The sequence below is a fragment of the Cherax quadricarinatus genome, chromosome 1 (assembly GCF_038502225.1).
Source record: "Cherax quadricarinatus isolate ZL_2023a chromosome 1, ASM3850222v1, whole genome shotgun sequence".
Classification (NCBI taxonomy): domain Eukaryota; kingdom Metazoa; phylum Arthropoda; class Malacostraca; order Decapoda; family Parastacidae; genus Cherax; species Cherax quadricarinatus.
In genome coordinates this window covers 38,754,175-38,775,951 of record NC_091292.1, presented here as the reverse complement: position 1 = coordinate 38,775,951, position 21,777 = coordinate 38,754,175, and the positions used below count along the sequence as shown (strand labels likewise).

The 21,777-nt window shown below is 38.8% G+C and overlaps 1 protein-coding gene across 1 annotated transcript in view; it reads left to right on the top strand.

The window, feature by feature from the left end:
• LOC128685235 (NFX1-type zinc finger-containing protein 1-like) overlaps positions 1-21,777 on the top strand; it is a 356,060-nt gene that overhangs the window by 319,597 nt on the left and 14,686 nt on the right. Inside the window, exon 11 of the mRNA XM_070080420.1 lies at positions 20,646-20,866. Coding sequence (XP_069936521.1) covers positions 20,646-20,866 — 221 coding nt within the window. The remainder of the gene's footprint in view (positions 1-20,645; positions 20,867-21,777) is intronic.

The following is a 21,777-nucleotide window of genomic DNA, read 5'->3' as shown; positions in this document are numbered from 1 at the left end:
GACATGTTGGTTCTTTTCATATGCCTTTACTCTATATATAGCAATTCATGACCCTTGTGGGTTTAGTGCTTTTTATTAGAATAATGATAATAATAATAATAATAATGTCATTATTATTATTATTATTATTTATTTTATTTTTTTTTTATTATCACATTGGCCGATTCCCACCAAGGCAGGGTGGCCCGAAAAAGAAAAACTTTCACCATCATTCACTCCATCACTGTCTTGCCAGAAGGGTGCTTTACACTACAGTTTTTAAACTGCAACATTAACACCCCTCCTTCAGAGTGCAGGCACTGTACTTCCCATCTCCAGGACTCAAGTCCGGCCTGCCGGTTTCCCTGAATCCCTTCATAAATGTTACTTTGCTCACACTCCAACAGCACGTCAAGTATTAAAAACCATTTGTCTCCATTCACTCCTATCAAACACGCTCACGCATGCCTGCTGGAAGTCCAAGCCCCTCGCACACAAAACCTCCTTTACCCCCTCCCTCCAACCCTTCCTAGGCCGACCCCTACCCCGCCTTCCTTCCACTACAGACTGATACACTCTTGAAGTCATTCTGTTTCGCTCCATTCTCTCTACATGTCCGAACCACCTCAACAACCCTTCCTCAGCCCTCTGGACAACAGTTTTGGTAATCCCGCACCTCCTCCTAACTTCCAAACTACGAATTCTCTGCATTATATTCACACCACACATTGCCCTCAGACATGACATCTCCACTGCCTCCAGCCTTCTCCTCGCTGCAACATTCATCACCCACGCTTCACACCCATATAAGAGCGTTGGTAAAACTATACTCTCATACATTCCCCTCTTTGCCTCCAAGGACAAAGTTCTTTGTCTCCACAGACTCCTAAGTGCACCACTCACTCTTTTTCCCTCATCAATTCTATGATTCACCTCATCTTTCATAGACCCATCCGCTGACACGTCCACTCCCAAATATCTGTATACGTTCACCTCCTCCATACTCTCTCCCTCCAATCTGATATTCAATCTTTCATCACCTAATCTTTTTGTTATCCTCATAACCTTACTCTTTCCTGTATTCACCTTTAATTTTCTTCTTTTGCACACCCTACCAAATTCATCCACCAATCTCTGCAGCTTCTCTTTAGAATCTCCCAAGAGCACAGTGTCATCAGCAAAGAGCAGCTGTGACAACTCCCACTTTGTGTGTGATTCTTTATCTTTTAACTCCTCGCCTCTTGCCAAGACCCTCGCATTTACTTCTCTTACAACCCCATCTATAAATATATTAAACAACCACGGTGACATCACACATCCTTGTCTAAGGCCTACTTTTACTGGGAAAAAATTTCCCTCTTTCCTACATACTCTAACTTGAGCCTCACTATCCTCGTAAAAACTCTTCACTGCTTTCAGTAACCTACCTCCTACACCATACACTTGCAACATCTGCCACATTGCCCCCCTATCCACCCTGTCATATGCATTTTCCAAATCCATAAATGCCACAAAGACCTCTTTATGCCTTATCTAAATACTGTTCACTTATATGTTTCACTGTAAACACCTGGTCCACACACCCCCTACCTTTCCTAAAGCCTCCTTGTTCATCTGCTATCCTATTCTCCGTCTTACTCTTAATTCTTTCAATTATAACTCTACCATACACTTTACCAGGTACACTCAACAGACTTATCCCCCTATAATTTTTGCACTCTCTTTTATCCCCTTTGCCTTTATACAAAGGAACTATGCATGCTCTCTGCCAATCCCTAGGTACCTTACCCTCTTCCATACATTTATTAAATAATTGCACCACCCACTCCAAAACTATATCCCCACCTGCTTTTAACATTTCTATCTTTATCCCATCAATCCCGGCTGCCTTACCCCCTTTCATTTTACCTACTGCCTCACGAACTTCCCCCACACTCACAACTGGCTCTTCCTCACTCCTACAAGATGTTATTCCTCCTTGCCCTATACACGAAATCACAGCTTCCCTATCTTCATCAACATTTAACAATTCCTCAAAATATTCCCTCCATCTTCCCAATACCTCTAACTCTCCATTTAATAACTCTCCTCTCCTATTTTTAACTGACAAATCCATTTGTTCTCTAGGCTTTCTTAACTTGTTAATCTCACTCCAAAACTTTTTCTTATTTTCAACAAAATTTGTTGATAACATCTCACCCACTCTCTCATTTGCTCTCTTTTTACATTGCTTCACCACTCTCTTAACCTCTCTCTTTTTCTCCATATACTCTTCCCTCCTTGCATCACTTCTACTTTGTAAAAACTTCTCATATGCTAACTTTTTCTCCCTTACTACTCTCTTTACATCATCATTCCACCAATCGCTCCTCTTCCCTCCTGCACCCACTTTCCTGTAACCACAAACTTCTGCTGAACACTCTAACACTACATTTTTAATCCTACCCCATACCTCTTCGACCCCATTGCCTATGCTCTCATTAGCCCATCTATCCTCCAATAGCTGTTTATATCTTACCCTAACTGCCTCCTCTTTTAGTTTATAAACCTTCACCTCTCTCTTCCCTGATGCTTCTATTCTCCTTGTATCCCATCTACCTTTTACTCTCAGTGTAGCTACAACTAGAAAGTGATCTGATATATCTGTGGCCCCTCTATAAACATGTACATCCTGAAGTCTACTCAACAGTCTTTTATCTACCAATACATAATCCAACAAACTACTGTCATTTCGCCCTACATCATATCATGTATACTTATTTATCCTCTTTTTCTTAAAATATGTATTACCTATAACTAAACCCCTTTCTATACAAAGTTCAATCAAAGGGCTCCCATTATCATTTACACCTGGCACCCCAAACTTACCTACCACACCCTCTCTAAAAGTTTCTCCTACTTTAGCATTCAGGTCCCCTACCACAATTACTCTCTCACTTGGTTCAAAGGCTCCTATACATTCACTTAACATCTCCCAAAATCTCTCTCTCTCCTCTGCATTCCTCTCTTCTCCAGGTGCATACACGCTTATTATGACCCACTTCTCGCATCCAACCTTTACTTTAATCCACATAATTCTTGAATTTACACATTCATATTCTCTTTTCTCCTTCCATAACTGATCATTTAACATTACTGCTACCCCTTCCTTTGCTCTAACTCTCTCAGATACTCCAGATTTAATCCCATTTATTTCCCCCCACTGAAACTCTCCTACCCCCTTCAGCTTTGTTTCGCTTAGAGCCAGGACATCCAACTTCTTTTCATTCATAACATCAGCAATCATCTGTTTCTTGTCATCCGCACTACATCCACGCACATTTAAGCATCCCAGTTTTATAAAGTTTTTCTTCTTCTCTTTTTTAGTAAATGTATGCAGGAGAAGGGGTTACTAGCCCATTGCTCCCGGCATTTTAGTCGCCTCATACGACACGCATGGCTTACGGAGGAAAGATTCTTTTCCACTTCCCCATGGACAATAGAAGAAATAAAAAGAACAAGAGCTATTTAGAAAAAGGAGAAAAACCTAGATGTATGTATATATATATATGCATGTGCGTGTCTGTGAAGTGTGACCAAAGTGTAAGTAGGAGAAGCAAGATATCCCTGTTATCTAGCGTGTTTATGAGACAGAAAAAGAAACCAGCAATCCTACCATCATGCAAAACAGTTACAGGTTTTTGTTTCACAGTCATTTGGCAGGACGGTAGTACTTCCCTGGGTGGTTGCTGTCTACCAACCTACTACCTATTATTATTATTATTATTATTATTATTAATAATATTATTATTAATATTATTATCTTCATTCACTCTAAAAATGGTGTGTTGCTGTTTGTTTATTCTGAACTAGCTTGTACAACTTGTACACAATATAAGAGTATTTGTATTGTGAGGTAATTATTATTATAATAAAAAAATATTGAGGTAAATGTTTCACAAACTCTTACAAACGTACGTGAATGAACTAAAAGTAGACACACATTAATACGCATTTATCTCGCCTGACCAAGTGATCGTCCACTACCTGTTCAGTTTGTGTTCTTACATTGTCTCAACTCTGTATCGTGTTCTCTCTCTCGTTTTCTCTTTCGTTAACTAGTTGGCTCTCATTGATGATGGCATCTAAGGTTAGCTGTGATAAAAAGAGAAGTCGTAAGCCTCTTGCTTTAAGTGCCAACTTAGAGGATGATGGTGTACCATTCTGATTTTATTCAATAAACACCCTGCCACTCACCTCTCACACATTAATATTAAAATTTTAAGGTAAGTAATAAGTGTACTCTGTGTGTATCTTGCCTTTTATTGTGTTTATAATGTCTATTTCTATTGCTAACCTAATATAAGTTAGTGTAAACTTGTTGTCTGGCATTTATTGCATATTTTATGTGCTCTGTTAAAAATACTTGTGGAGCTCTCTGATAGCCAGGTGGAGGGACAACATTACGTTTTCTCTGCTCAGCCATCAGAGAAAACGTGTATGAATCTGCATTTGGCCCAGCCACTCCCTCACTCCGCTTTTGTTTACAGTTTTCGGCATGAATTATTCATTAATTCTACCTTCGTTTATGATGGCATCTAAAGGTAGTTGTTAGAAACGATTAAATTCAGTGAACACGGTATGTCGATGTTAATAATATGGCTCTGGGCCACAGTGTAGGTAGCCGGTAGGTGTAGCCCAGGCGGGCTACACCTACCGGCTACCTACACTGACTTCCTACAAATAAACACTACTCACCTCTCTTCCTATATTAAGACTACACATATTTTAAGGTAAATAGTGAGTGTACTGTATGTGTATTTTACCTCTCTGGGATGTTTTAAATATTGTATATTAAGTATGAGACGGGGAGCCAGGGCTACCTACACCTGGGCTACCTGCACCTGACTTCCTACAAATAAGTACTACTCACCTCTCTCCCTGCATTAAGATTACAAATACTTTAAGATAAGTAATGAATTTACTGTGAATGTATTAAGCATAGTTTTATTAGTAACCTAATATAATTTAGTGTAAACTTGTTGTCTGGCATTTATATGCATTTATAAATGGAAAAAAATGACGTTCTGCCTTCCGGCGATGTCTGCTTTCCGGCGACAGCCTGGAACATAACCCGCCGTATAAGTGGGACCCTTCTGTATATACAGCAGGGCCCCGCTTTATGGCGTTTCACTTTACAGCGTTCCGCTAATAGGGTCATTTCAAATTATGACCAAAACTCGCTATATGGCTCCCCCACCTGACTTTCTAATACGGTCACCGCGCCCCACCCTGTTTGTTTACATTCTTCGTGAGCTCAGTAAGAACTAAGTCTCTCCATTTTGTCTGGAAACTCCAAAATTTAAAATGGTTTTAAAAGTTATTTCATATTTTATATATACTCTGATAATTATACTTATGTATACCTGTACTTAAATAAACTTACATACTGTGCTGGCATGCAGGTACACATTAAAATCAGTAAGAGTGTCTTATGTCTCCAGACGTCATATTAGTAATGATAATAATAATCATCGAGTCTCACTTAAATGTCGTATATTACGTTAAATACACATTTTCATTAATCCATCTATGATATTTTTTCAAAATTATATAATAAACACGATACATAACATAAAAAGATGATAAATACACCCCACAATAGAATAAACATAAATATGAGATGTGGTAGCAGACGACTTGCACAAGTGACTCCATATTAATGAAATGATAATAATAATAATAATAATCACCGAGTCTCATTAAATGTTGTATATTACGTTAATATACACATTTTCATTAATCCATCCATGATATTTTTTTCAAAATTATGTAATAAACACGATACATAACATAAAAAGAGGATAAATATTTTTTTTTTTTTTTTTTTTTTATTATCACACTGGCCGATTCCCACCAAGGCAGGGTGGCCCGAAAAAGAAAAACTTTCACCATCATTCACTCCATCACTGTCTTGCCAGAAGGGCACTGTACTTCCCATCTCCAGGACTCAAGTCCGGCCTGCCGGTTTCCCTGAATCCCTTCATAAATGTTACTTTGCTCACACTCCAACAGCACGTCAAGTATTAAAAACCATTTGTCTCCATTCACTCCTATCAAACACGCTCACGCATGCCTGCTGGAAGTCCAAGCCCCTCGCACACAAAACCTCCTTTACCCCCTCCCTCCAACCCTTCCTAGGCCGACCCCTACCCCGCCTTCCTTCCACTACAGACTGATACACTCTTGAAGTCATTCTGTTTCGCTCCATTCTCTCTACATGTCCGAACCACCTCAACAACCCTTCCTCAGCCCTCTGGACAACAGTTTTGGTAATCCCGCACCTCCTCCTAACTTCCAAACTACGAATTCTCTGCATTATATTCACACCACACATTGCCCTCAGACATGACATCTCCACTGCCTCCAGCCTTCTCCTCGCTGCAACAGTCATCACCCACGCTTCACACCCATATAAGAGCGTTGGTAAAACTATACTCTCATACATTCCCCTCTTTGCCTCCAAGGACAAAGTTCTTTGTCTCCACAGACTCCTAAGTACACCACTCACTCTTTTTCCCTCATCAATTCTATGATTCACCTCATCTTTCATAGACCCATCCGCTGACACGTCCACTCCCAAATATCTGAATACGTTCACCTCCTCCATACTCTCTCCCTCCAATCTGATATTCAATCTTTCATCACCTAATAAATAAACATAATAAATATGAGATGTGGTAGCCAGATAACTTGTACAAGTGACGCCAAGAATAACATTTTCTCTAATCTAACATAAGAGAAAATATGTTACTGGGGGTAACTGTAGAAAATTATTCCTTTCGTATGTATGTAAGTAAGTTTATTCAGGTATACACAAATACAGTTACATAGATTATCATACATTACAACATATGTGTAGAGAACCTAGGATAACCCAAAAAAGTCAGAGTGACTTATTTCCATTGCCTTCACTCAGAGCATCATTTCTTCTCAAAATGATGTTACATGAGAATGGGAGTGTTCTTTATTTATTCTACCGTATCAATGTAGAGACAACCTGTACACAATGTAACTTGTACACAAACCAGACGTGTACACTTTGTTTACAAAACTTACATTCGCCTGGTTTGTTTACATAACTCTGCGCCTGTACTCTCTCATGCACTCATTCTTTCTCTCTCTCATTTATTTGTTTTATCTCATTTACTTACTCCTGACCCTACATTAAGACTACAAATATTTTAAGGTAAGTAATGAGTGAACTGTATATACATTTTATCGCTCTGGGATGCTTAAATGTAATAGAATATTATGTGTAGGTGGGTTGGCCTGGTATGGTTGCCCGGCTGACTACCATACATACCACACTTGATTTTTTACAATAAATACTGCTCATCTCACCCTATATTTTAAGGTAAGTAATGAGTGAACTGTATATACATTTTATCGCTCTGGGATGCTTAAATATCATAGAATTGTATGTGTGGGTGGGGTGGCCTGGTATGGTAGCCTGGCTGACTACCATACATACCACACTTGATTTCTTACAATAAATACTACTTGTCTCACCCTAAATTAAGACTATAAATATTTTAAGGTAAGTAATGAGTGCACTATGTGTGTATTGTACTTTTTTATTGTTTTTTGATGCCTGGTTCTATTGCTAACTTAATATATGTTAGTGTAAACTTGTTATCTAGTGTTTGTATGCATTTGTAAGTGGAAAAAAAGGGTGCTCCACTTTACGGTGGTTTCTGCTTTACGGCGGTAGCCTGGAACCTAACCAGCCGTATAAGTGGGGCCCTACTGTATATGCATGTGCATGTCTGTGAAGTGTGACCAAAGTGTAAGTAGGAGTAGCATGATATATCTAGCGTGTTTATGAGACAGAGAAAGACACCAGCAATCCTATCATCATGCAAAACAGTTACAGATTTCTGTTTCACAGTCATCTGGCAGGACGGTAGTACTTCCCTCAGTGGTTGCTGTCTACCAACCTACTACAGTGGTCCCTCGTTTTTCGTAGCTAATTCGTTCCTGGAGTTGCTACTATTATCAAAATCTACGATTTGCGAATCAATTTTCCCCATAAGAAATAATGTAAATACAATTAATCTGTTCCTGACACCCAGAAGTATTAAAACAAAAAATTTTTTTACATGAAATATAGATGTAGTACATAAACAATACAATGGGAAATGATGAATGAAACATTAACAGCATAACATAAAGCTTTCCATCTTACCCCACATAGCAAAAATCTCTTTAATTTCTGAAGAAGGCACCTTCTTCCATCTCTCTTCCTCTTCCTCTGCAGCAAGATTCTGAGCTGCGATCTGTTGCTGTTCCTGCTGAAGCTCTTGCAGCTCCTCAGTGGTGAGCTCTTCGTTGTGGTCTTCCACCAACTCTTCCACATTCTCCACACTCACATCCAACCCCATGGAACTCCCCAGTGCCACAATTGATTTAGCAACAGACATAGGGTCATCAGGGTCAGTCCCAAACCCTTGAAAATTCCTCTTTTCAACACAATCTGGCCACAATTTTCTCCAAGCAGAGTTCAAAGTCCTGGTAGTCACTCCCTCCCAAGCCATACCTATAAGGGTATGGAGGATGCTGAAGTGTTCTCCCCAAAATTCCCTTAGGGTCAAGTGAGTGTCTGTGGTCACAGTCAAGCACCTGTGAAACATTGCTTTGGTGTAGAGTTTTTTAAAGTTTGCAATGACCAACTGGTCCATGGGCTGGAGGAGAGGAGTGGTATTTGGGGGCAAGAACTTTACTGTGATGAACCCAAACTCCTCGAAAATTAGGTCATCCAAGTTTGGAGGATGAGCAGGTGCACTGTCCATTACTAGCAGGCACTTGAGATCCAATTTCTTTTCCAGGAGGTAATTCTTCACACTAGGGCCAAACACTTCATTGAACCACTCGACGAAAATTTCCCTCGTGACCCATGCCTTACTATTAGATTTCCAAAACACACACAATTTACTCTTCATAACATTGTTTTTCCTGAACACTCTGGGATTTTCAGAATGGTACACTAGTAATGGCTTCACTTTGAAATCCCCACTAGCATTAGCACAGAACATGAGCGTCAGCCTGTCTTTCATAGGCTTGTGTCCTGGCATTGCCTTTTCCTCCTGTGTAATGAAGGTCCTCTTTGGCATTTTCTTCCAAAAGAGGCCTGTTTCGTCACAATTGAACACTTGTTCAGGTTTTAGTCCTTCAGCCTCTATGTACTCCTTGAATTCATGCACATATTTTTCAGCCTCCTTGTGGTCCGAACTGGCAGCCTCACCATGCCTTACCACACTGTGTATGCCAGTACTGTTCTTAAATCTCTCAAACCAACCTTTGCTGGCCTTAAATTCACTCACATCACCACTTTTTGCAGGCAATTTCTTTACCAGATCGTCATGCAACTGCCTAGCCTTTTCACAAATAATTGAAGTCATGAGAGTATCTCCTGCTAATTGTTTCTCATTTATCCACACCAATAATAACTTCTCAACCTCTTCGAGTACTGGTGATCTCATTTTTGTCAGCATAGTTACCCCCTTTGCAACAACAGCGTCCTTGATTTCCTTTTTCTTCGCCACTATGGAACATATGGTTGTGTAGGGTTTCTTATACATCCTGGCCAGTTCGGCCACACTTGTGCCACTTTCATATTGTTCAACGATGTTCTTAAATTCAGTTGTATTTCTCACCTTCTTTTTATTTATTTATTTATTTATTTATTTCCAATTTGTGCACACATACAGAGGTACAAAAAAAATACAGATAAGAGCAGTATGCCAAAGCCACTTATACTATGCATAGCATTACGGGCTGGCTTAAAATTAACTTAAGATTAACTAGGAGCTTTCTTTGGAGCTTTCTTTCTTTGGAGCCATGGTAGCTTATTTAGTACTTGCAAGCACTAAAATGAGTGGAATATTATGAAATATTTCGTAGGAGCACGTGAGTGGACCTTTACTCACTGGTAAACAATGCCAGACTGGCTGGGTAGGGAGGCCGCCCTGGCTCACACCATGCGTACACGTCCCGGACGAACTACTATTCATGAGTCAACTTATGATTAATAAGCCCATGTTTATACGAAAATATCCCTATGATTTCCGAAATCTACGATTCCCGAGAACTATGAAAAGCGAGGGACCACTGTACAGATTTTAAGAAAAAGAAGATAAATAAGTATACAAGATATGATGTAGGGCGAAATGACAGTAGTTTGTTGGATTATGTATTGGTAGATAAAAGACTTTTGAGTAGACTTCAGGATATACATGTTTATAGGGAGGCCACAGATATATGAGATCACTTTTTAGTTGTAGCTACACTGAGAGTAAAAGGTAGATGGGATACAAGGAGAATAGAAGCATCAGGGAAGAGAAAGGTGAAGGTTTATAAACTAAAAGAGGAGGCAGTTAGGGTAAGATATAAACAGCTATTGGAGGATAGATGGGCTAATGAGAGCATAGGCAATGGGGTGGAAGAGGTATGGGGTAGGTTTAAAAATGTAGTGTTAGAGTGTTCAGCAGAAGTTTGTGGTTACAGGAAAGTGGGTACGGGAGGGAAGAGGAGCAATTGGTGGAATGATGATGTAAAGAGAGTAGTAAGGGAGAAAAAGTTAGCATGTGAGAAGTTTTTACAAAGTAGAAGTGATGCAAGGAGGGAAGAGTATATGAAGAAAAAGAGAGAGGCTAAGAGAGTGGTGAATCAATGTAAAAAGAGAGCAAATGAGAGAGTGGGTGAGATGTTATCAACAAATTTTGTTGAAAATAAGAAAAAGTTTTGGAGTGAGATTAACAAGTTAAGGAAGCCTAGAGAACAAATGGATTTGTCAGTTAAAAATAGGAGAGGAGAGTTATTAAATGGAGAGTTAGAGGTATTGGGAAGATGGAGGGAATATTTTGAGGAATTGTTAAATGTTGATGAAGATAGGGAAGCTGTGATTTCGTGTATAGGGCAAGGAGGAATAACATCTTGTAGGAGTGAGGAAGAGCCAGTTGTGAGTGTGGGGGAAGTTCGTGAGGCAGTAGGTAAAATGAAAGGGGGTAAGGCAGCTGGGATTGATGGGATAAAGATAAAAATGTTAAAAGCAGGTGGGAATATAGTTTTGGAGCAGTTGGTGCAATTATTTAATAAATGTATGGAAGAGGGTAAGGTACCTAGAGATTGGCAGAGAGCATGCATAGTTCCTTTCTATAAAGGCAAAGGGGACAAAAGAGAGTGCAAAAGTTATAGGGGGATAAGTCTGTTGAGTATACCTGGTAAAGTGTATGGTAGAGTTATTATTGAAAGAATTAAGAGTAAGACGGAGTATAGGATAGCAGATGAACAAGGAGGCTTTAGGAAAGGTAGGGGGTTTGTGGACCAGGTGTTTACAGTGAAACACATAAGTGAACAGTATTTAGATAAGGCTAAAGAGGTTTTTGTGGCATTTATGGATTTGGAAAAGGCGTATGACAGGGTGGATAAGGGGGCAATGTGGCAGATGTTGCAAGTGTATGGTGTAGGAGGTAGGTTACTGAAAGCAGTGAAGAGTTTTTACGAGGTTAGTGAGGCTCAAGTTAGAGTATGTAGGAAAGAGGGAGATTATTTCCCAGTAAAAGTAGGCCTTAGACAAGGATGTGTGATGTCACTGTGGTTGTTTAATATATTTATAGATGGGGTTGTAAGAGAAATAAATGCGAGGGTCTTGGCAAGAGGCGTGGAGTTAAAAGATAAAGAATCACACATAAAGTGGGAGTTTTCAGAGTTGCTCTTTGCTGATGACACTGTGCTCTTGGGAGATTCTGAAGAGAAGTTGCAGAGGTTGGTGGATGAATTTGGTAGGGTATGCAAAAGAAGAAAATTTAAAGTGAATACAGGAAAGAGTAAGGTTATGAGGATAACAAGAAGATTAGGTGATGAAAGATTGGATATCAGATTGGAGGGAGAGAGTATGGAGGAGGTGAATGTATTCAGATATTTGGGAGTGGACGTGTCAGCGGATGGGTCTATGAAAGATGAGGTGAATCATAGAATCGATGAGGGGAAAAGGGTGAGCAGTGCACTTAAGAGTCTGTGGAGACAAAGAACTTTGTCCTTGGAGGCAAAGAGGGGAATGTATGAGAGTATAGTTTTACCAACGCTCTTATATGGGTGTGAAGCATGGGTGATGAATGTTGCAGCGAGGAGGCTGGAGGCAGTAGAGATGTCATGTCTGAGGGCAATGTGTGGTGTGAATATAATGCAGAGAATTCGTAGTTTGGAAGTTAGGAGGAGGTGCGGGATTACCAAAACTGTTGTCCAGAGGGCTGAGGAAGGGTTGTTGAGGTGGTTCGGACATGTAGAGAGAATGGAGCGAAACAGAATGACTTCAAGAGTGTATCAGTCTGTAGTGGAAGGAAGGCGGGGTAGGGGTCGGCCTAGGAAAGGTTGGAAGGAGGAGGTAAAGGGGGTTTTGTGTGTGAGGGGCTTGGACTTCCAGCAGGCATGTGTGAGCGTGTTTGATAGGAGTCAATGGAGACAAATGGTTTTTAATACTTGACGTGCTGTTGGAGTGTGAACAAAGTAACATTTATGAATGGATTCAGGGAAACTGGCAGGCCGGACTTGAGTCCTGGAGATGGGAAGTACAGTGCCTGCACTCTGAAGGAGGGGTGTTAATGTTGCAGTTTAAAAGCTGTAGTGTAAAGCACCCTTCTGGCAAGTCAGTGATGGAGTGAATGATGGTGAAAGTTTTTCTTTTTCGGGCCACCCTGCCTTGGTGGGAATCGGCCAGTGTGTTAATAAAAAAAAAAAAAAAATTCTTTGTGAAACCAGTCAAAATTATCTCAATTTCTGTAATATGTCTTCCATTCTATAAAATGAGGCCAAGGAAACTAGAATACAATTATAAATTCCATACGAAAATACAGTGCAAGGTCACTGTTTTAAAGCAAAAACACGGTCAAAGATTTTTTTTGTCATTACTCACTGTGTGTTGCAGGATTTTTTTTATACTGTGAACAGTGACCACATTGACCCATTCTTTCATATGTAGGCCTACCAGCTTTCTCTCTCGCTAGATTTGAAGGTGCTAGAATTTACACATACTAGTATGTCAACCCTGGTGCGTAAAATGTACTAGTACATCGGAAACCCTGAAAGGGTTAAGCATACAGATACATGGGTAAATACACGAGTAGGTACAGAAGAAAGCCAATGTTTATGTAATGTTCTGGCAAGTAATCATAAGACTTACACACTACTTAAGATGAGGATTAAAATACATGTACACTTTGGTGTCTCTATTGATGAACCATTTCATCTACACGATAGGCTTCTTCAGTCAAATACATAGGGAGCAATAGAAATTAAATAAAGATGAAAAGAGGGACTGACCACCTCAAATACTTTTTCTGGAAGGTTGATGGACTGATTACATCAGTGAAGATTCCAGCTGTTGCATATATGTCTTAATCTTACACTTGTTTATATTTAATACTATTTTCAACAAGACTACGTAGGAACTAGACATAGCATTATGTAAGACTTCTTGTGTAGTTAAATACAGTTATTCCTTCAGTAAGAAAGGTTCAGTAATTACAAAGTTGGCAGTTATGAAACATTTATATATTATTTAAACTGGTTCATTGATCTTCAGTTTTATAGTGTGACTCAGTATAGTGAAATTACAACAGGTTACTGAAATTGTTATTTTTCGTATAAAATGGTAGAGAATCTTTTACTGAAGATAATAAAATAAAATGTACAAAATTGGTGAAAAAATATAAAATTACGATTTCACAAATTTTGCTGTGTCAGTGATATTTACGCATTGGTGATTGACAGAACCCACAGGCATAACACCAGACACAAACATCTCTACGATATTCCCCGTGTCCGACTAAACCTTTACAAAAATTCAATGTATGTCAAAGGCCCTAAAATCTGGAACACCCTACCTGAGAACTCTAGAACTGCAGACACATTCATCACCTTCAAAACTACCATTAGAAAACATCTTATCTCCCTGATACACCCCGTCAACTAACTACACGAATACCACCTGGTGGTTCACACTTACACTCACTCACCCATTTGACCATAAACAGAAATATTAATCTCAATCTTAAAATAATGTAAAATAATGAATCCTGTGATACTCCAATACTAAAACTATGTACTGTGCCAAAACAAAAGCATTCACATTGCTAAACTCACAAACTAGTATTTAGTCACTTAGCCATAATACCAACTTACCTCATAATTTGTAATATTTTAAAATTAAGAATTAAACTAAGTCTGCCCGAAATGCCTAGCCATGCTAGGTGTTCTAGTGGTACACTCTGTAATCATTATTTTACTACATGTAAACCACACAATAACCAAATTCTGTAAACTCAGCATTGTAATCCTTATAGAGAATAAACTTTGAATTTGAATTTGAATTTTGTCCATTTTGAGTCTGATTTTAGGCCAATACCATTATTCCAGTTGACGAAAGTTTTAGCTGTGTTGCTAGTATGCCTTCCATTCTGTTTATTGAGTACAAGCAACTGCCCATTCAAATATTTCAACTACCCAATAAAGTGATCAAAAATTGGTAATTTGGCCAGTTTCAAAATAGGGTCCAGAATAAACAATGCAGACATTTCTGACCCTAAAATAACATTTGTTCTGTTCATTAGTCACATCTCCTGGTCTCTCCTATATTACACTTCCTTTTCATTTTGATTTTTTATTCACACAAATCATAAAATATTTATGCAGACTACTGCATAAATACAATAAATACATAAATACAATGCCTGCACTTTAAAGGAGGGGTTTGGGATATTGGCTGTTTGGAGGGGTATGTTGTGTATCTTTATACGTATATGCTTCTAAACTGTTGTATTCTGAGCACCTCTGCAAAAACAGTGATAATGTGTGAGTGAGGTGAAAGTGTTGAATGATGATGAAAGCATTTTCTTTTTGGGGATTTTCTTTCATTTTTGGGTCACCCTGCCTCGGTGGGAGACGGTCGACTTGTTGAAAAAAAAAAATTGTAAATGCATATTAGACTGGCCAGATGGTCGTATATTGGTCGAGCAACGTCATTTGTGTACTCTTGAATATCAACAGAGGTTGAGCATTTCTGCTACTTTGAGTGCAATTTCAAGCTACTTTGTCCTGAAACCAATCAATCATGTCAATTTCTGTAATATATCTTCTGTTCTGTCAAAAGAGTTCAAGAAACCAAGAATATAATCATAAAAACCATATAAAAATACACCACACAGTGGCTGTTTTAATCCCAAAACACAGTCACAGTTTTTTTCTTATTATGTACTTCGTGTTGCAGGATTTTTGTATATGGTGCACATTATTGCAAAAACTCATTCTTTCATATATAAGCCCAGATTTACCACTCACAGCTTATCTGAGTGAGCTGAGCTCATCTTGTAGAACTACAGGACCGACCTGGTCTTCAGAGCCATAGAACAATGGGACCCACCCCTTAAAAGGTTAAAAAACAAATGTATTTTCTTACTTGATCTGCAGTGCCATAGAATTGTATGCACCTTGTTCTGAAGCATGCTTATTTATTTGTATAGTCATTCTCATGGCTGCAAATAGACACACTCCATGCAGAGGAACTGTCATGGCTACTAAGTAACTAACCCCATTCAGTATACTCAGGTATCAATATCTTTTACATATGAAGTCTGTAGGCTCTCTCCTCATTCATAACTGAAGGAAATTTCAGGCACAAAAAAAATGTTGATCAATACATTGATCAGTACATTATCATTAAATTTAGGGGCTTTGAGTCATATGTGATTATTTTTGTTTGTAATATGTCAGTTGTCTCCCACTAAGGCAGGATGACCCATGAAAAAAAGAAACACTATCATTCAACACTTTCACCATCATTCACACATAATCACTGTCTTTGCCGATGCACTCAGATACGACAGTTCAGATGTCACTCCAAACAGCCAATTTCCCAAAGCCCTTCTTTAAATTGCACTTATTTCCCATTTCCAGTACTCAAATCCAGTTAACCGGTTTCCTGGAATCCCTTCACAAAATATAACACTGCTTACACTCAAACAGCTCATCAAGTTCCAAAAACCATTTGTCTCCACTCCTATCTAACATGCTTACACGTGCCTGCTGTATGTCCAAGCATACAAAACTTCTTTTACTCTCTCCCTCCATCCTTTTCTAGAACAACCCCTACCTGTTCCTCCCCCTCAACTTCGGATGTATACACCCTCCAAGTCATCCTATTTTGCTCCATCCTCTCTAAATGACCAAACCTCCTCAATAACCCCTCCTTAGCCCTCTGAGTAATACTTTTAGTAACTCCACACCTCCTAATTTCCACATTTCAAATTGTCTGCGTAATAATTACACTACACATTGCCTTTGACACAACATCTCCACTGCCTCCATCCTCCTCCTGGCTGCAGCATTTACAACCCATGCTTCCTACCCACATAAGAGTGTTAGTACCACTATACTTTCACACATTCTCTTCTTTTCCTGTATGGATAATATTCTTTGTCTTCACAGATACCTCAGTGCACCACCCACCCATTTTTCTTCATCAATTCTATAGTTTACCTCGTCTTTCATAAACCCATCTGCTGACAAGTCTACTCCCAAATATCTCTTCCATACACCCTCCCTCCAATATGATATCCAGTTTTTCTTTACGTAACTCGTTTGATACCCTTATCATCTTACTTTCATCTATGTTCACTTTCAACTTTCTTCCTTTACACACACCCCCAAACTCATCCACTACCCTTTACAATTTTTAGTAACTGTGTCAACCCCCATTTTGCATTTGATTCCCCATAATTGAATCCTGTCCCTCTCCCCAACACCCTAGCATTTACTTCTTTTACAACCCCATCTATAAATGTGTTAACCAACCATGGTGACATTACACATACCTGTCTAAGGCCTACTTTTACTGGAAAGTAATCTCCCTCTCTCTCCTACACACTCTAACCTGAGCCTCACTGTCCTCGTAAAATCTTTTTACAGCATTTAGTAACTTACTACCTATTCCATACACTTGCAACATCTGCCACATTGCTCTCCTATCCACCGTATCATATGCCTTTTCTAAATCCATAAATGCAATGAAAACTTCCCTACCTTTATATATTATTCACATATATGCTTCTATGTAAACACTTGATCTACACATCCCCTACCCATTCTAAAGCCTCATTGCTCTTCTGTGATCCTGTTCTCTGTCTTGCCTCTAATTCATTCAGTAATAACCCTACCATACACTTTACCTGGTATACTCAGTAAACTTTTTCCTCTACAATTTTTACATCCTCTTTTGTCCCTCTTCCCTTTATATAAAGTAACTATACATGCTTTCTGCCAATCCCTAGGTACCTTCCCCTCTTTCATGCATTGAACAAAAGTACCAACCACTCCAAAACTATATCCCCCTTCTTTTAACATTTCTGTCATGATCCCATCAGTTCCAGCTGCTTTACCCCCTTTCATTCTATGTAATGCCTCATGCACCTCCCCCACACCCACATCCAGCTCTTCTTTACTCCTAAATGATATTATACCTCCCTGGCCAATGCATGATATTACTGCCTCCCTCTCTTCATCAACATTTAATGGTCCCTCAAAATATTCCTTTCATCTTCAAAATACCTTCTAATTCCCCTCTACTAACTCCCCAATTCTGTTTTTAACCCGTAAACAGTTCAAGCAGATCTACGTTCACATGTGTAGTGCTACAAGAGCAGATCTAATTTTTTTTTACATATTTTCAAATATAACAAAAAAAAAAGTAGATCAAAGTTTTTTACACATTTTCAAATGTAGAAAAATAGAAAGAAGATCTACTTTTTTTACATACTTTCAAATGTTGAAAAAAACACATATATACATTTGGACTGTTTACGGGTTAATTGTCAAATCAGTTTGTTCCCTAGGCTTTCTTAACCCATTTATCTCACTTCAAAAATTTTTCTTATTCTCAGCAAAATTTGTTGACAGTGCCTCACCCACTCTTAGCCTTTGTACTCTCTCACCACTCTTTTCACCTTTCTTTTACTCTCCAGATACTCCTCCCTTCATATATCGCATGTGCTTTGTAAAAACATTTCATAAGCAACCTTTTTCTCTTTTATCACACCCTTTACTTCATCTTCCACCAATCACTCGTTTTTCCTCCAGCACCCACCCTCCTATAGCCACAAACTACTGCTCTACATGCTAATGCCACATTTTTAAAACTATTCCACCTCTCTTCAACCTCTGCATTACCTATACAGTGGACCCTCAGTTAGCGGCATTAATCCGTTCCAGAAGGCTTGCCTTAACCGATTTTGACGTTATCCGAATTAATTTTCCTCATAAGAAATAATGGAAATCCAATTAATCCGTTTCAGACCGCCAAAAGTATTAAGAAAAAATATTTTTATAAAGATTAAATATAGATATACATACAGAAAACAATGACAAATAAATATAAAGCACTAATAAAATGGATAAATGAACATTTAACATCACACTTACCTTTACTGACTCTTGTTGGTGTATGGAAGAGAGGTAGGAGGCAAGAGGGAGATGAGTTTATCATGCTTCAATATGACGCTAATATCATCTCTACAGCTTATTTATCTATCACAATTCATCTAAAATGACATAATAAACACTATTAATAACATAGAAACATGATATATACTCTAAAATGAATAAAATATGTCATAATGTGTGTGAAGAGTAAGTGGTGGAAGTGTTGTTGTTGGGTTCATAAGGGCCACTGAGAGAAGCTGTGCATAGACCATGGTGGTGGTGGCGAGGCAGCAGCAGAACTCACCACCACTATTCACATGTAATGTACGTAATTTATAAATAAGAAGTATTTACATTTTAATTTATAAATAAGTAAGTTTATTCAGGTATACACAAATACAGTTATGTACATAGATTATCATACATACCAGCATATGTGTAAAGTACTTAGGATAACCCAAAAGAGTCAGAGTGACTTACGTATTTCCATTGGGGTCCTTTTATATTTACACTTATATTTACTTTTATACCTACACTTTATATTTACACTTACCTTGGAGGAGATGTTAGTTTAATTAGTTTGATGGAGGAGATGCTGGCAGAGGTTTGGGGTGGTGGAAGATATGTAGCAGGGCGGCGTACGTTCAGCGGCCCCATTCAGATACAACGGCCCTATACGCATCCAACAATATTGGAGAGTTACTTTCGTGTTGTTTTTCTATCGCTTACTCGGTTAACTTACTTACTACATTGTTAATTCTACACTTTATCACTGTTTATCGATACCTACTGCTTTAGTATCGTACATATCGTAGAATCACTGAATCACTCCAGAAGGCATATTCTCCCCTCTCTTCCTCCTCCACTTTGGTACTTTGCTACGGATTTTTTCTTGAATTCTATTGTGCTTCTTTCCTTCTTTACCACAGGGCTGCCACTAGAAGCTTTCTTTGGGCCCTTGGTGGCATATTTAGCAGTTACAAGCACTAAAAACAATGGAATAACACAAAATATATCGCATGTATGCGTGGAATCATCCTCACTGCCTTGTAAACAATGGCACACTGTATGTGGAGTGGATGGGTGGCCACAGCTCAGGCTGTGAGAACACGTTCGGGACAAGTGCCCTAAACCGTGTTCTTAGGCGTTAGCTGAGCCAATATTTTGACGCAAAAACGTGCCGCTAACCGATTTTGCCATTGGCCGATGCCGCCGTTAACTGAGGGTCCACTTTACTCTCACTACCTCACCTTTCTGCCAATATTTGCTTATATCTCACCCTAACTTCCTCCTCCATTAGTTTATGAACTTTCACATTTCTCTTGTTGTTGCCATTTTCTTTTTGCCCCATCTACCTCTTACTCTAACTGTAGCTAGAACTAAAAATGATTCGTTATATCTGTTGCCCCTCTGTAAGCGTACACATCCTGAAGTCTACCCATCAGTCTTTTATCTACCAATACATAATGTAAAAAACTACTTTCATTACGTGTTATATCATATCTTGTATACTTCCTCTCCTCATTTGGCGATGTACTCGTTTACTGATGACTCAGACTTACAACGGATTCTCTGACCAGTATGCATACTGAAATAATGTGTGTTAGAGCTGATTTCCTCTGTTTTGGTTATTGCAATGTGCTGTATAAACATTTAAAAATATTATAAAAATGTTATTAAAACCGTATCGAAGATGGTTGACACAAACCCACTACTATTATAGTATGCTCCTTGTTTAGTGCCGAATTCGTTTACCGACGTGGTCTGAGGAACAGAACTCTGTTACTAAATGAGGAGAGGCTGTACTTTTTTATCCTCTTTTTCTTAAAATATGTATTACTTATTATCAAACCTCTTTCTGTACATATTTCAATTGAAGCCTCTCCCCCCCCCATTATCATTTACACCTGGCACCCCAAACTTACCTACCACACCCTCTCTAAATGTTTCTCCTACTTCAGCATTTAGGTCCCCCACCACAGGTACTCTCTCAGTTGGTTCATCAACCCCCATGCACTCACTCAACATCTCCCAAATTCTCTCTCTCTCTCTCTCTCTCTCTCTCTCTCTCTTATACACTTCTCTCTTCTCCAGGTGCTTAAATACTTACTATAACCCACTTTTCACATCCAGTTATTATTTTTATATCATTGCAGATGTCATGTGAGTGGAACTGCAAGCATCAGAAGTGTGATAAACTTTGTGGTGACAAGTGTTCAAGAAAGCCATGTGATCATCCTTGTCCTAAGAAGTTGAAGTGTGGTCATCCATGTGTTGGCTTCTGTGGTGATCCTTGTCCTCCACTGTGTCGCATCTGTAATTTTGATGAACTCACGGAGTTCATGTTGTTGGGCTTTGAAGATGATGACGATTCAAGGTAAGAAAGAAGTTACTTCAGTATTGATTATACATTCTTAGAAGATAAATTATTATTAACACATCAACCGTTTCCCACCAAGGCAGGGTGGCCCGAAAAGAAAAAACTTTCATCATCATTCATTCCATCGATGTCTTGCCAGAAGTGTGCTTACACTACAGTTATAAAGCTGCAGTATTAACCCATTAACTGTCCTAACATAGATTTACGTTCTCAGTGCCATCACTCTGAATACAGTGGACCCCCGCATAATGATATTAATCCGTTCATGAGAGCTCATTGTTATGCGAAATTATCGTTATGCGAATGAATTTTCCCCATAAGAAATAATGGAAATCAAATTAATCCGTGCAAGACACCCAAAAGTATGAAAAAAAAATTTTACCACATGAAATATACATTTTCCTACACACAAAGAGAAGGATACATGCACAATAGTAGAGTAGTACATGCACAGTATATATTGTGCATACACTACTCTACTAAATGAAGAATAAATGACACTTACCTTTATTGAAGATGCAGCAATGACTGATGAGACACTGTGTCCTGGGAGTGCCTTTTCCTCCTGAGTACTGTAGGTCCTGTTTGGCATTTTCTTCCAGAACAGGCCTTATCACACTGTGTATGTCACTACGATTCTTAAATCTCTCAAACCAACCTTTGCTGGCTTTAAATTCACCAATATGAGCACTAGTTCCAGGCATTTTTCCTTGTTCATCTGGGTGTTAGTCGACTGGTGTGGGGTGCATAATAAACATATTAAACTTAAACTAACAGTAAAATAGAATTATGAGAAATGAAGAACATATGAGTAAAGTATGGTTATGTTCCAGAGATCTGTTATTTGTTAATTTTATCCTTGTTTTTCAAACTAAACAAATCTTCGTTTTTGAATTACTGTATAAAAT